General features: G+C 42.4%; 1 protein-coding gene across 5 annotated transcripts in view; it reads right to left on the bottom strand.

Moving 5' to 3' along the window:
- CAMSAP2 (calmodulin regulated spectrin associated protein family member 2) overlaps window positions 1–15,763 on the bottom strand; it is a 172,994-nt gene that overhangs the window by 31,358 nt on the left and 125,873 nt on the right. For all 5 annotated transcript variants that reach the window (XM_084636073.1, XM_084636074.1, XM_084636076.1 and 2 more), the window contains 2 exons: window positions 1,917–2,010; window positions 694–787 (listed from right to left, as the gene is read on the bottom strand). In XM_084636073.1, the coding sequence (XP_084492199.1) occupies window positions 694–787; window positions 1,917–2,010 (188 nt within the window). The remainder of the gene's footprint in view (window positions 1–693; window positions 788–1,916; window positions 2,011–15,763) is intronic.

Below are 15,763 nucleotides of genomic sequence, written 5' to 3'. Positions count from 1 at the left end.
CTGGTTTGCATGTTGAATCTCCAGATTCAAGGGTTCCTTGTGGTACAGTATGTTAGCGCACTGGTGACAGAGTTCAAATCCTCTATATTGTAGATCACAAGCAAATCAGAGTTTATTATTTCCATTCTGGTCTCCACTGTACAGAAGATGATGAATTGCAAACTCTCTGAATGGGCCCAATCCTATGAGGTGCTAAGTAGATTCAGTTCCCGCTGACTTAAATGAGAGTTGAGTACCTTCATGACTTGCAGGACTGAGAGATTATGAAAAAGTGAAGCCCAGAACCGGAAATGCAGATAATGAATCTCATTGATGAGGCACCCGTTCAGAGCTATGTGGGGCAGGCTTCCATATTACAAGCAATTCTGGTTCTAGTCAGAACTATTAGTCTGCACTTTCATAACTAAATTTATTTTCAGAATTTAACAAGGTTTCTCAATCTTTTCATATGTATTCTTACACAGAATGAAAAGGAATCAGTGGGACCAGGTTCAGAAAATTCTGTAATAGTTGCTAGCAGTCTTTTGCTTTATGTTTACAGAATCATGTATAAGAAATTTGGCTTCACCTATTATTTGGTAATAGACCCTCTGGACATTTCAAGAAAGGACATCAGAAAATAATCAAATATTTGTGCTTGATTTGAGTGGAAGGGAGAGAAATATAAAACGGTACAAAAGAAACTGATATTACCTGGTTATAAAGTCAGAACCACGTGAACTATCCATATAGTTTCTTCTATTAGCATTCAAAATAGGAACAGAAGATGCATCTTTCACAGGTTCAGCTGAAAAATAGAAGACAAAACCTCCACATTATTTTAGTTTATCATGCAGTTCAAAACCTTATCAACAAAGCTGGCTGAAATATTCTGAAGTAATTTTTATTCCATAAGCTTACACAAGTAAGTTTTAATTTTTTCAATTTTTTAAATGAAAAGTGTTCTTTTTTTTTTCTTAGCCCCTCTCCTCTCCCCTTTTCCCCATTTTGCCACTGAAAAGGGAGAGAGGAAGAATAGGAGGCACAAAGAAATGCTGATAAATCAAAAAACTGAAAAAGCCACCAAGTATTTTGTTTTCTGAGGAAAATTTCAAGAGGAAAAAAATGATTTTTGCAAGTTTTTCATTTTGAAATATTTGGGCTACATCATAACTTAGTTAGCACCATTTAAAATTATTTTTTCCAGATGTTTTGTTTATTATACAATATATGCATAAAAATATTAAGGCAGTAAAAGCCTACACAACAGAACTGTGATCCCAGGTGCCAGTGCTGAGACCATGGTACTATAGCACATAATTCTTGCCTTGCCTCCACAGTCTCTAAAAGGTCTGCCTGAGAGGCAGATTTATCAATCTGAAAAATTGCTGAAGAAAGATTGTGCCTGAAATGATTTTTGCTATGCAGGTGCAGAGTTTTGTCATTCCTCCCTGTAGTTGTTTGATCTGTTCACCACTCTGCTCTGAGTACTTTCACTTTTGTGTCTCTTTCTCACCAATAAAATATTATATGGGTCAAATTCTGCACTCAGGTATGTCTACAAAATCCCACTGCGTTTACAGGGTTTTCACAGATTATAAATGAGTGGAATTTAAGGCTTATCTAGATTACACCAATGTATTTACAGCTAAGCAAATTTTCCTGGTCTAGGGAAGACTTTAATCATCATGTCTGTTGATGATGTATGAGAAGGAAGAGGAATCTGCCTCTCAGCTTTGTTGAGAAATACATTCAAATTTCATACAAGGAAGGTTTCCTGTTTACAGTGTCACTTTTCAGCTCTTTAAGGGGCTGGTCTGTAGCCAAGCTCTGTGAACTGAATTGTAGATTAAATCTGTTTACACTATAGAAACCTGAACTCTATAGGGCTTGTACAGCACTGGTTAACATGAAATCAAAAACAAATACTTTGTTACCTTGGGGATTAATGACAACACGAGGCTGTACAAATGATGGCTTCACCACTTCAAACCACCAGAAAAGTTCTGCCATGAACACCAAATAATTACTCTACAAGAAATCAAGGAAATTTAGGTAAAGATAAAACCATACAAATCTTAATCCTAAATATAATAATCATATAACATTCAGAAAATGTCTCTGTATTTTGTCCAGTCTTCATTAGCAAATCTGTTAAACTACTTAGATGGTCAGATCAGCAGTGTATATATGTATAATAGGCTGGCAGCACAACCTATTATTAAGGTTGCCTGACAGTTCCCATTATAAGACCCTGCTTATAACTTTACCAAACTCTGTCTGGATTGAATTTTTCCATGCTGAATTTTCCTCAGGCTGAATTTTCCTGGAAAGTTTTAGCCAAAACAGTTCTCAGACATTTCTGAGAATGAGACTATTGAAAAATATTTTGTTTTGCCCATGTTAAAAAATTCTGGTGACCTTTTTTTTAGACCTCTCTAGCGCTTTCGTTCTTGAAGCAAGGACTTGAAAATTTGCAGGTGGTGGTCTTTGTGTCAGGGATGTGCCTTTTGGTTTCTCCTTGGAATTCCACTCAACTGTGGCGAAGTTACAGGCTTCTTGAAAAATCAGTTAGCATATGCTCATTAGAGACTTGCTAGAGTGTTGCAGCTAAAAGCTGTGAAGATTCCATCTACACTGGGGAATGCTGCAGTTCAGGGATGAGCAGAATATTCCCTGCAACTGCAGATTGGGCCTGCTGCAAGTATGTGCTTCAACTGGGCACTGGAACATTGAGCAAAGAGCTTGTCGATTTTGTGCTCTCAGTGTCCCCCCCCTCCCCCACCCCTTGCTGGAGCATGGAAGAGGAAACTGCCTGAATCGAATATGGAAGGGACAAGAGCCACACTGGAGAGAGCAGTGGAGGGACAAGGAAGGACACATGGCTGGTGTGGTGGAGAGACTGGGACTGGCTAGGGAAGGAGACTGGGATTGCAAGACAGTTGGATTGAAACTGGGACTGGGAAATGGAGGGGCAGCAGATTCATAGATTTCAAGTCTAGAAATCACCATTACATAATGTAGTCTGATCTCAGGGGAGACTGGGAACCCAGGAGGGAAATGGGGGTGGAGGTTCTGGGAGCCAGAGATGAGTGGTTTCAGAGTAGCAGCCGTGTTAGTCTGTATCCATAAAGAGAAAAGGAGTACTTGTGGCACCTTAGAGACTAACAAATTTATTAGAGCATAAACTTTCATGAGCTACAGCTCACTTCAGATTGAGATTGGATGAGTAGCTGGTGGGAAAGGCTGGGAACCAGTGGGGCAAAAGGAAGAGGAAGTGGACAGGGAGGGGGACAACTGGGACTTATCTAGACTGGAGAAAGAGATTGGGACAAAGAGCTGGGGGAAAGACGACTGGATGAGGAGCCCAGGGCGGGAGACTGGGAGCCAGTTTGGACAGGGAATGTACTTGGGCAGGCAGGCAGGCAAAGAGAAACAGACTGGACAAGGAGCTGGGATGGGGGCAAACTAGGACTGACAGACAAGGAGACTGGGGACAAAGAGCTGGGGAGAGGAGAAATGAAACTGGGAATAGCTAGACAAAAAGCTCATGGAATTGTGGGTGGAGGGCAGTCAAGCTTGGCAAGGGGAGAGGGAACAAGCAGAAGTGTCTCCTCCAGCGTCTGGAATGGAATCCATGATTTCTGAGTCTGACCATTCCTTTGCTACCAGCAAATCGTGAAACACACTGGCAAAGTATCTTATCTTCCCCACTCCGCAATGCTGCTCTACACAGATTATGACAACCCACTATTGCTGTAAGCTATTCCATTCGTGGCAGATGTCTGTGCAGTGAATCTAAAGGTTCCAACCTGATGACCCACCTGACACCTGATGGAATATGTTTTCAGTTTGCTTTGTTGAAAAGCTAGGAAATCACACAGACACACCTCTATGTTAAAAGAAATTAAGGTTGTGAAGTCAAACACTCAAAAGTTAGGAAATGCCAGAACTAAGATTATAGAGAAAATAATTTAAAAATAGTTAAAAATTCCATGTTTTCCTTTTAATTGCAGTGGTAGGATTGTTTATTATAATTTTACAAATGAAACTAAAAAGCAGCAGGACCACTCACTGTATTATAGAAATAATAAAAGTGGTACATCTATTAATGAGATCAACATTTTACCATAGACATAAGGCCACTTCACACACAAACCACATACATGTAATGAGTTTTCAGAGCTTAAAAGGATGCTTTGGGTGTAAATCAGCAAAATTATTTTTTTGAAAGTTTTGTTTTGTAAACATTTACATTGTTTTATCTACAGGCAACTTTCAGATAATTTGTACAAATAGATTTATAGAGCACGCTTTGCAAAAAGACTTGGCAAATGTCAATTCATGCATTGCTTTTCTTTTTTCACAAGCAATTAATCCATGCCTCATATATACATATATATCTGTCATCATATAAACTGACCACAAGATGTCAGTGTAGGGAAAAGCGAAGCCATCATCTTAGTATTTGGGTGCTCTGTGAATCTGTAATTTGGGATGATTATTCTTATGTTCTTCTGGTTATTAATTTCTGAGAAGCATCACAGCGCACTGGTTGCAACCCTGCTAGCACATCACATGATAGTGTACCTAATTTCTTCTTTGGGACTTTTTTTGCGTTTTTTTGGTTAATACCTACTGCAGAGTGAAGATAAAGAGGAGCACTATATTCTTGGTTGATAACTTTCAGACATGACACTGGATTATTATTTTTAACTATTATAGCTAAAAGGAGTTGTGTGCCCAAATGCTCAATCCAGCACCACTGGGGTCAATGGGAGTTCAGTGCCAGGGGTATTTTAATTTATTATTATTAATAGCACCAAGTGCCCCTTCTTTGGCCTCAAATCCTCAATTCTCTAGAAAACTTTTCATTTGAGTTTTATCCTTGCATTTTTGCTACCACTCCAACTTTCCGAGTCAGGCATATAAGCCTACTCTGCTGATTCCCAAGCCCTTGACAGAAACATTTTACAGACCACAGTGCGAGTTCCACTACAATAAATTGTACTTTTGGGAATATAACTGTAGTATCAGACACTATGAGTAACTATTTCTACTGTGTCTTTTGTACCACATTCCACGGACAGTACTTTTACCATGGCTGGCTGTTTGTATGTAAGTAAACCAAAGGTTAAGATAGGTTCAAAAGCACGTTGTTCTTTACAGGTAATGTATAGCCTATAAATCCTGGATAAAATTTTCAAAAGTGCCTAGGTCCTATTTTCTAAAGAAATTTAAGACACTTAGGAGCCTAAATTGCATTGAAAGCCAATGGGACTCAGGCTCCTAAGTGCTTCAATTATATTTGAAAATGGGGCTTAGGCACCTCTGAAAATGTTTACCCCTTAAAGCCATTGAAGTAATTGCAAACACTGTTCAAAAGATTGAGGATATTTTCATTATTCAAACAAGAACAGTTTGGTTATTTGTCTTGAAATTAATACAACAAAAATTTAAAGCAATGCTAATGAAACAAAGGATTTGTGTATTGATCATAGTCTGATATGAAAGTATTCATAAACATCTGAGTGAGTATATTTTGATCTTTAAGCAAATACTCAGCTTAAAAGGAAGAATCTGTAGTCTACCCTGTATTCATTAATAAAGACATCCAAAATGCAGGGCTTTTTGTCAAGGAATGGACAACCTCAGGAGGAATGTTGAATTCAAATTTAGATACAGAGTGTCCTTGTTATTTGACTGTGTATTTAACTATGGAGAGACAAGGTGGGCGAGGTTATATTTTTGGTTGGACCAACTTCTGTCGGTGAAAGAGACAAGCTTTCGAGCCCCTGATAGCTCTTTAAGACTTCAGTCTTCTTCAGCCTTGAAGAAGAGCTCTGTGTGGCTCGAAAGCTTGTCTCTCTCACCAACAGAAGTTGGTCCAATAAAAGATATTTCCTTGCCCACCTTGTCTTTCTAATATCCTGGGACCGACATGGCTACCACTACACTGCATTCAAACTCTGATGTCTAACAGCTCACTTGAGCACACAATATTTGGATTTATGCATGCAAATTAGGGACCCAAATTAAAAATGATGCCCCATAGTATGACTCACATCCTTGTATCACCATTTCACTAGCAAGTTGCTAATTTTATATAGCCTTTAAAATATCATATTCTGAGGAAGCCATGATTCTTGTCTCATTGAAAAATTTATTAGTTAAATTGTGGGGAGGGAGGGGGAATCAGAAAAAAAAAACAGTCAATTAGGACAGAAGTCTAAATAGAATATCATTTTAATTCACAAAGAAATGTGCTCACACTACACAATGACTGCAAACGTTCAAATAACATGAGAATATCTTAAAGAAAACAATTCAAATACAAAATCATCTAACAGCATATGGGACAGCCTATTTCTCCACCTGGCAGTTGACTTTAAAAAGACTGGTAGCTTGATTTTTCAATTTTGAATACCCTTGGCTTCATGGTTTTGGGGATCAATGTGAAAATCTCATGCGGTGACCCCATGGCTTCTTTATATTGGGTTGTGGTAAAGTGAATGAGAAGGAGAACATCACAAGTGATCTGGTGCGGCATGTAGAAGAATGCACATATTGATATTTGAGATTCTTCTCTGAGAGTTCCCGGTATTAAGACAGTCTGATGACAAATCATGCTTAATAAACAGTCAGTTTTTTGTACAGCATATTAACAAAAGTGAAGGCAGTCTGTTAGTATAGAACTACATCAGGAAAATATGGAATTATAGCTGCTGCCTTATCTTCCAGCACCTGGGACAAAATATGACTTCCGGTGCTTATTAACATAAAAATAAGCAGCATCCTCATACTCTCCCAGATACAGTTTAATAACTGCAGTTGAAAGTTGACACATCATTCAAACCATATGGAGAAAGACATGTTAACTTAATGGTACATTCAAACTCTTTAAAGTTGTTTCAGGATATATCTTCACTGCAGAATTAACTTGGGCTCTTATTTGGGTGTTGTCTCTAATTTGGCTCCCACCCACACATAAAAACCTCTGTCCTGAGTTTGGGGTGATTTTAATCCAGGCTAGCCATTTTATCTGGGGCTATAGGCTAACGCCCAAGTGCTGGTTTCATTCAAACTAGTAACCTGCACACTTTGCGGTGGGGATGCAGGCTAAATCACTTGAATGTTGACAGTCCTCTGATGTATCCCACAATTCCCCCAATGAGTGCAGAAGGGCACACAAGTTATTCCATTGTTTACTGGGAATAAATTATACAATGGCTCACCTTATTGAAGCACTAAAAACCACTGGATCTATCCAGAAGTCCTAGCAACACACACAAGTGCAACTATTAATAGTAAGAACAGAGTAACTAGTGGCTGCTCACAACCCGGGTTAGGAAAACCCAATGCTCAGATTTGGGAGCTGATCACAAGTGTTAAACTGAAAGCTGTTCACACACCTCACCACAGAATAAAAAGGTTCAGTGGCCAACAGCTGAGCCAGATGTTGTCATAGTTATGTACAAACTACAAATATTATTAGAAAAAAGCCCTGTCTTTCCATTCAGCATGATAATTAAATGAAGGAAAAATTATACTGAAAAATCTTTTCCATTGAAGAAAAGTGTTCTATTCAGCAATTCTGGGTTAGTATAGGGTATCTTTTGGACTCTAACACACACTAGAGGAAAAATCAGACCTAAAGTTTCAAAATAAATATGATTTTCTTACTTGGATAATTTCTGCACCAGGGATAAAACCCCAACTCCTACCTTGCAGATACACATTTTTACGGTAAATTAAAATGTCAGTTATTTTCCTAGTGATAGTTTTGCCCTCATTTGGAAGAGCCTTATAAGTTAAGTACTTACATTTTTATATACTGAAATATTGTATGAACATATTGTGAAGAACTCAAATGTTATGTCTGTAAATATTTTCTGTTGTGGGGGGGTTGCAGTACTGCTACCCTTACTTCTGCATGGCTGCTGGCAGCGGCACTGCCTTTAGAGTTGAGCAGCTGGAGAGTGGCGGCTGCTGGCCAGGAGCCCAGTTCTGAGGGCAGAGCCGCTGCCAGCAGAAGCAAGGATGGCATGGTATGGAATTGCCACCCTTACTTCTGTGCTACTGCTGGTGGGGCACCACATTCAAAGCCAGGTGCCCAGCCACCAGCCGCTGGTCTCCAGCTGCCCAGATCTGAAGGCAGTGCAGAAGTAAGGGTGGCAATACCGCGCCCCCCCTAAAATAACCTTGTGACCCCCCACCTCTACTCCCCCGCAACTCCCTTTTGGGTCAGGGTCCCCAATTTGAGAAATGCTGGTCTCCACTGTGAAATCTGTATAGTATAGGGTAAGAGCACACAAAAGACCAGATTTCACAGGTCCGTGATGTATTTTTATTGGCCAAGAATTTGGTAGGGCCTTAGCTATGGGTGAATCTTACAACTGGGAACTCTAGCCATCTGCACTGAGGAATCGTCAACAAAAGGACTCAAGACTCTTCATGTTCTGCTCTCTTCTCCAGGAAAATGAGTGATGCAAATGGATTCCTCCCATAAGCTGAGTTTGTAGCTCAGAACACATGGCAGGAGGGGGAAAAAACCTGAACCAAAGCAACTAGGTATCTCTATGCTGCTTGGACTCTCGGTGGGGAAGAGAGGTGGAGGACAGGGCCAAGGTTTTGCTAGGCAGAAGCAAGATATCCTCAGCTGCTAAGCCTGTGTTAACCCTAAAGGCCAAATAGAGCTTGCTGATTTATAGAAACCTAAATTACCTTTTGAAACCCAAGACTAAAGCCTCATCTACACTATTTGGTTAGATGTCCGAACTGTGGAAGCGTCTTCACTTAAATTTGGCTCCCACCAACATAAGTGCCTCTCGATGCTGATTTAGTAACACCATCTCCCTGAGCAGCGAAGAGTCACAGTTGACATAATTAAGTCGACAGAGTGTCTGTGTGCACACTAAGGTTGCCAGCCCTCCCAGATTGGCCATGACTCTCCCGGAATTGGAATCGATCTCCTGGTAGCTGCTGAAACCAATCTGGGAAATTTTAATAGGCCACTAAAAGTCTGGTTGGTGGCACAGTGGGGCTACAGCAGGCTCCCTACCTGTCCTGGCTCTGCGCAGCTCCTGGAAGCGACTGGCATATCCAGCTCCTAGGCGCAGGGGCAGCCTGGGGTCTCCACGCACTGCCCCTGCCCTGTGTACCGACTTTGCAGCTCCCATTGGCCAGGAACCGCGGCCAATTAAAGCTGCATAGGTGGTGCCTGAAGGCAGGGGCAGTGCACAGAGCCATCTGGCCGTCCCTGAGCCTAGGAGCCGGACATGCCGATCGCTTCTGAGAGCCACCCGAGGTAAGAGTGGCCCTGCCAGAGCTTGCACCCCTTACCCTCTCCCACATCCCAACCCCCTACCCCATTCTCCTCCCTCACCCGAACTCCCTCTCAGAGCCCGCACCCTCAGCCCCCTCCCGCACCCCAATCCCTGGCCCCAGTCCTGAGCTGCTGCCCACACCCAAACTCTCTCCCAGAGCCCACACCCCCTCCTACATCCCAACCCCCAGACCCAGGCTCAGCCCAGAGTCCCCTCCCTCACCCCAAACTCCTCAGCCCAAAGGCCGCACTCCCACCCCCTGCCCCGGCCCTGTGAAAATGAGCGAGTGAGTGAGGGTGGGGGAGAGCGAGCGACAGAGGGAGGGGGGATGGAGGGGACAGGGGAAGGGGCAGGGAAGGGCAGGGCAAGGATGTTTGGGTTTCTGCGATTAGACAGTTGGCAACCCTAGTGGACACTGCATTGCTTACATCAACTGTTACTGGCCTCCAGGAGCAATCCCCCAATCCTCCACACTGACAATACAAATCGATACAAGCACTCCTGGTGAGAACACGCACCACCGACACAAGGAGCCAAATGTGCACAGACACAAACACTTTAATAACTGTGGTGGCTGTACGCCAATGTAAGTTAGGTCGACATAATTTAGTAGAGAAGACATGGCCTAAGTCATTTGTTTGCTCTGTCTGCTTGCTTTAATCTTGTAATTAACTCTCTATTTCTTTTCCTATGTAATAAGTCTTCATATAGTTTACTATAGGATTGGCTACAAGCAGTGGCTTTGGTGTGAGACCTAAAGTGCAATTGACCTGGGGTGATTGGCCCTTTGGGATCAGAAGTAATCTGAATATTGGTGTGATTCTTGATGTAAGGGACCATCTATCACAGAGATAAGCTCACGTGGGTGGCAAGACACGCCCGAGTACCCAAGGGGGCTGTCTTTGACTCTGTGTGAAGGCTGTTATAGTGCCTGAGGAATTTGCACTTGATGCAGTTGGTTGACAAAATCTAAGTTTAGAACTCACAACCAATCAGGGATTTGTACCCTTGTTTCTAACAGTCTGCCCTGAGGTGAGCTGTAGCTCACGAAAGCTTATGCTCAAATAAATTTGTTAGTCTCTAAGGTGCCACAAGTACTCCTTTTCTTTTTGCGGATACAGACTAACACGGCTGCTACTCTTAAACCTGCCCTGAGGTTGTCACTCATGCTCTTGCCTCACTGCTGAGAGCATTACTCCCACAACCAAGCTTTTGGCTGCTTTTTATCATCTGCATGCTAATCTACAGTTAGTGCAGAAGCATGACATCATCTTAATGATGATTCATAACTGTGCTCTGAACACATTTCAGACTGGTTCAAAAATTACTTAACACTAGATGGTAGACTTGCAGCTGTAAACATTTGGGTTGATAGCTCTACTCTCTCATTTTCTAAACGATTCTGACCTTAGTTACTTCTTTTCCCTTCTTGACATTTCATGCCTACCTAAAGGCTATTAATTAACTTGATGATATAAAAATTAGTTTATTTTTAACTTTTGATAGAGTACAATGAAATAATCCTACTGTTCAGATATAGTAGTCAGCGTAAATGAGTACAAGTTTCTATACAAAAATCTACTAATTGCATTTCCTGCTTCTGTATAAAAGGCAAATAATGTAACGGTGGTTTTTATGGTTCAGCAAAATTTACATAAACAATCCTTTATGTTTCCTTTAGAATCTCTTTATTTCCCACACACAGTTTTAGGATTAAGATTAATTTTAAAGAATCCATATACTTAAGGCATTACATGTCAGTAAATTTCACATATTGCCCAGAAATAGTTTGACTAATCTTAATGTTTATAGAGAATCTTGGATGTCTTAATATTTATTAATTTTGGAATTACATATTTAAAAATTAAATATTTTAAATTGCACATTTCTTTTATAACCAAGCTTCAATCAACTTGTGTTCCGGAGGGAAAGTAGCCAGATGCAAACATAATCAGTCTTTCAAAAGCTATTCATGTAAAAATACATATTAACGAGCAGCCTCAAATTCAAGTAGATAGTTAATATGATCATACAACAGAGAGATTCAAAAACAGAGTGAAAGGGGTGAGAGTTGAGGTGTTTCAAACATTCTGTGGAGAAGGCCAAATTACATTTTTAATTATGGACTGTGGGCTTGGACTACAATGTTAGGCCCAATATACCACTTAGATCAGGGGTGGGCAAACTTTTTGGCCTGAGGGCCACATTGGGGTTACAAAACTGTATAAAGGGCCAGGTAGGGAAGGCTGTACCTCCCCAAACAGCCTGGCCCCCGTCCTCTATACACCCCTACCACTTCCCACCCCTGACTGCCTACCTCAGAACCCTCCACCCATCCAATCCCCCTGCTCCTTGTCTCCTGACCGCCCCATCCTGGGACCCCCCGCCCCATGACAGGCCCCCCCGGGACTCCCACCCCCTATCCAACCCCCCTGCTCCCTGACTGCTCCAACCCCTATCCATACCCCCATCCCCTGACAGGCCCCCCGGGACTCCCACGCCTTTCCAACCCCCACCCCCCATTCCCCGTCCCCTGACCACTCCCCCAGAACCTCCGCCCCATCCAACTGCCCCCTGACAGGCCCCCCGGGACTCCCACACCTATCCAACCACGCCCTGCTCCCTGCCCCCTGACTATCCCCCGGGACCTGCCGGCCCCGACCTCGGCCCCCTTACCATGCCACTCAGAGCAGCATGTTTGGAGCTGCGCCGCCCAGGCAGAGCCAGACACGCTGCCACGCAGCCCTGCAAGAGCGCGTGGCAGCATGGCTGTAGGGGAGGAGGGACAGCAGGGGGAAAGCTGGGGGCTAGCCTCCCCAGCCAGGAGCTCAAGGGCCAAGCAGGACGGTCCCGCGGGCCGCTGTAGTTTGCCCACCTCTGACGTAGATCAACAGTAGTTCTCCCACTGACATCAGAAGGAGAGTTGTACTAAGACAGAGGATAGAACATGGCCCTTATGTAGCAACACAACTATTAGGATTCATCTACACTGCAAACTTTTAAAGTATGAACATGATTTTGAGCCACTGAGGGCATGTGCATATGGAGACTTAGCGCATGGCAAACCAGGGCATGACTGTACAAGGCTCTAGCTTGCTGCACAGTATGTCACAGCAGGGTCCTCACAGCGACTTAGCATGTAGCAAGCTAGTGTGCGATAGATTTACATTCATGTGCCACCCACTATGTCTCTGTATGGACAAGCCCTGAGTTAGATGACATGATGCTGAACATGTTTTTTTTACTGGTTAGCAAGTCAGTCAGCATTACGTCAGGAAACTCAATTATTCAAAACTGTATTCAAATACAAATGAGCCCTTAGATACGGTTACTGCTGCATTTAACATTGCTTAGTGGGAAAAACTGATTCCACGACTGCTATTTCTGCCCTTTGCTTATCTGGCCTTTTGTGCATGCAATTACTCACTTTGCATGCTTAATTTAGTAATTACATGCAGAAATAAGGCATCCATTTCATGTGTGCGACTTCACATCTAAATTATTTGAAGATCTGCTCCATATTAGATTTCAGACCTAATATCCTGTTTAGATGACTGAGAGGAGTTCAGACCTTTCATAACTGTTCCAGGCTAAGACAATGTTAAATCATTTCACATTCAGAAGGTTGACTTCACAACATAAAGCTTCCACTCTGTTGGATCTGAACAAGTCAAGTAGGTCAGAAACATTTAAGATTCCCGATTTAAGAATATATTCTCTAAGGCCTGGTCTACACTAGGAAATTAGGTTGGTATAACTACATTGCTCAAGGGTGTGAAAAATCCACACTCCTGAACAACCCAGTTAAACCAACCTAATCCCTAGAGTAGCAGTGATACGTAGACAAGTGAATTCTCCCATCAACCTAGCTGCTGCCTCTCAGGGAGGTGGATTACTGGCGCTGACAGGAGAAGCCCTCCCGTTGGCGTGGTAGTGTCTTCACTGAAGCACTACAGTGGTGCACTAAGTGGTGCAGCTTACGTGTAGATAAGCCCTAAGACTCTACTAGAAGGAACAACAGTAGTAAAGGAAATAGGCTTCATATAATGCCAAAAACTAGACTAGTTGACCCAAAATGTCTTTTCCACTCATACTATGTACAAATATGATTCTTTTAGTAATACCTTTAACATGTCTCACCTGCCAGATGGGACATGTGATCTTTCGTAAGAGATCAAACATGTCTCCACTGATATATTCTTAGTATTAATTAGGCTAGGAAGCGCAAATTGTAGGATGCCTTAAACTCAACCAAGTTGACAACACTACATGGTAAGTAGAGATTTTTCTGTGACAGTTTAAGCGTTACCTGTAAAGGTTTTCTGTAAATTTTCACACCTGCATGGAATCATTCTTCTACCAGGTGGAACATGTGTCTGTGAGAAGACATAATGAGAGCTTCTCCTTTTTGCCTCTTTTCCAGATCAAAGTGATTTCCCAGATAAGAGTAAAGAAAAATATGAGAAAACCATCACAGGAGAAAACAGCTTGTAGGAGGTGGGGGGAGGGGGAGAGAGAAAAAGGGCAACCTGACATAATCAAACTTTGCTAAGAAGAAAAGAGACCCAAACACTGCTATTCTTGCTGGTTTCTTGTTTGATGGAAGGGTTGATCCTGACTAGGATAGGAATTTTTAGGAAAAAATACTTATTCCACTATCTGATTATTTTTTATTCCTCACCACTTCACCAGATTTTACCTACTATCTTTGTGTCTCAAAGTAAATCACCAGTACCTACTGGTCCACTGTGTAGTGCCTTAAACATCCATGGAACATACTCAGATATCTTCTGCAACATCACTAGCCATTACCTTTGTGAGTGTGCTGTGATGATCTTTTGGAATGGGGGAGGGAAAAGGATGTCTTTTTTCTTGGCTTCATATGCTCCAACTACTTCATAATTAATCCATCTGGAAATGGTGTCTTTAGAAGCCAACGTGCCTTTTATACTGTAAGTAAGCTAAACAAATAACTATCTGCTGAATCACTTGAAATGCAGTACAATGTGTACACACCATAAAACACTTTGGATGTTTAGTCACTGATGCCTACTATTTGTTTGACTTGGTTTCTATGATTGTTGATATCAGAGACAGAAGTGGTCACTACCTTCTTGGTTAAGTCAGACTCTGAATTCTTATTTCACACATATTCATGATCCACCTTGTCTTTGTGTAACTGAAGGATGCAATGTGCACACTAATGTAACCCAAAGTACACAGTTTCGACCTGACAAGCTTCAAGAGAAATAGGGTATAAGCTACTCCCTGTGCTCCTTTATTTATTTTAAATTAGAGATCATTTTCCATTGTTCTCAGCCAACCAGCTAGAGGGACTGCAGTCTTATGGGATAGGAACTTGATGACGGTGACTCTGATGCCCCTTAGGTAAGCAGTGAAGTTATCTGAGAACTGTTTGGGCAGACTGTAAGTCTGGCATGTGTTAGAAGTGGGTGGTGGGAATCTTTGAAATCAGTTAACTCTCAGGATATGTCTTCACTGCAATATAAGTCCAGGCTTAGTACGACTCAAGTCAGCTGACCTGTGTTAGAGAACCCTGGACTTGAGCATCCACATTGCATTTTAACCCTACGTTAAGACTTTTCCAATCCTTGCTTGAACTTAGGGCTCTAGTGTCCACACTGCAATGAGCAAACCCAAGCCAAAGTAATCTTATCCCAGAGACCCTAGTGCTCCTCCGCCAACCCTGAAATGTGGCCACTCTAGCCTAAACCGTGGTGCACTGTGGGAAAACTTTACTGCCTGCCCTGTACCTTGCCAGGAAGGCAGTTTGCTTTGCAAAAGGTTTGATCAATTTGCTCTCCGTTGCAAATCCAGGAGGCTGTCTGATAATGTGCTTGCAGATTGTTGATCAGAAGAGACTGGGTTAATGCTGACCTGAGCTGCTGCCATTTGCCAAGGGGAGGGGAACGGCTTCCGTTTTCATTACAGTGGATTGAAGACTTTTGAGAGAGAGAGAATAAAGGAAGTTGTCCCAGGGAATTGTGGAATACTTCCAGGTGACTCCCGGGACCTCAGGCAAGCGGAGCTGCATCTCTACTGCAAAGCAATAGGGCTTGGATCCTGATTCTTGGATTAACTCAAGCTCAGACCCTCCAGTCCTGCAGGGCCCTGGGACCCTGGATTAGCGCAACTGCAGTGTAGATACAAGGGGAGTTAGGCTTGAGCCCAGGCTCAAGCACAGGCTCACACTGCAGTGTAGACATACCTTCAGTAACTGAACATGACACAATTCTGAGTCCTCAGGCTTCATGGGGTATCACAGAAAAAGTCAGCCACAAGGGAGAACTGTTCTGGCGTCCAAAATGTAAATTAAGCACAAGGCTCTTCTACTTAGTTCTTCTCCAGATTTAGGCCGGATCTACACTAAAAAGTTAGGTCAAGCCAGCTATGTTGCTCAGGACTATGTAAAATCCACACACCTGAGCAACATAGTG

The sequence above is a fragment of the Lepidochelys olivacea genome (assembly GCF_965140295.1).
Source record: "Lepidochelys olivacea isolate rLepOli2 genome assembly, chromosome: 8".
Taxonomy (NCBI): domain Eukaryota; kingdom Metazoa; phylum Chordata; order Testudines; family Cheloniidae; genus Lepidochelys; species Lepidochelys olivacea.
Note: the sequence above shows the minus strand (reverse complement) of the source record. Positions and strands in the feature narration are given on the sequence as shown.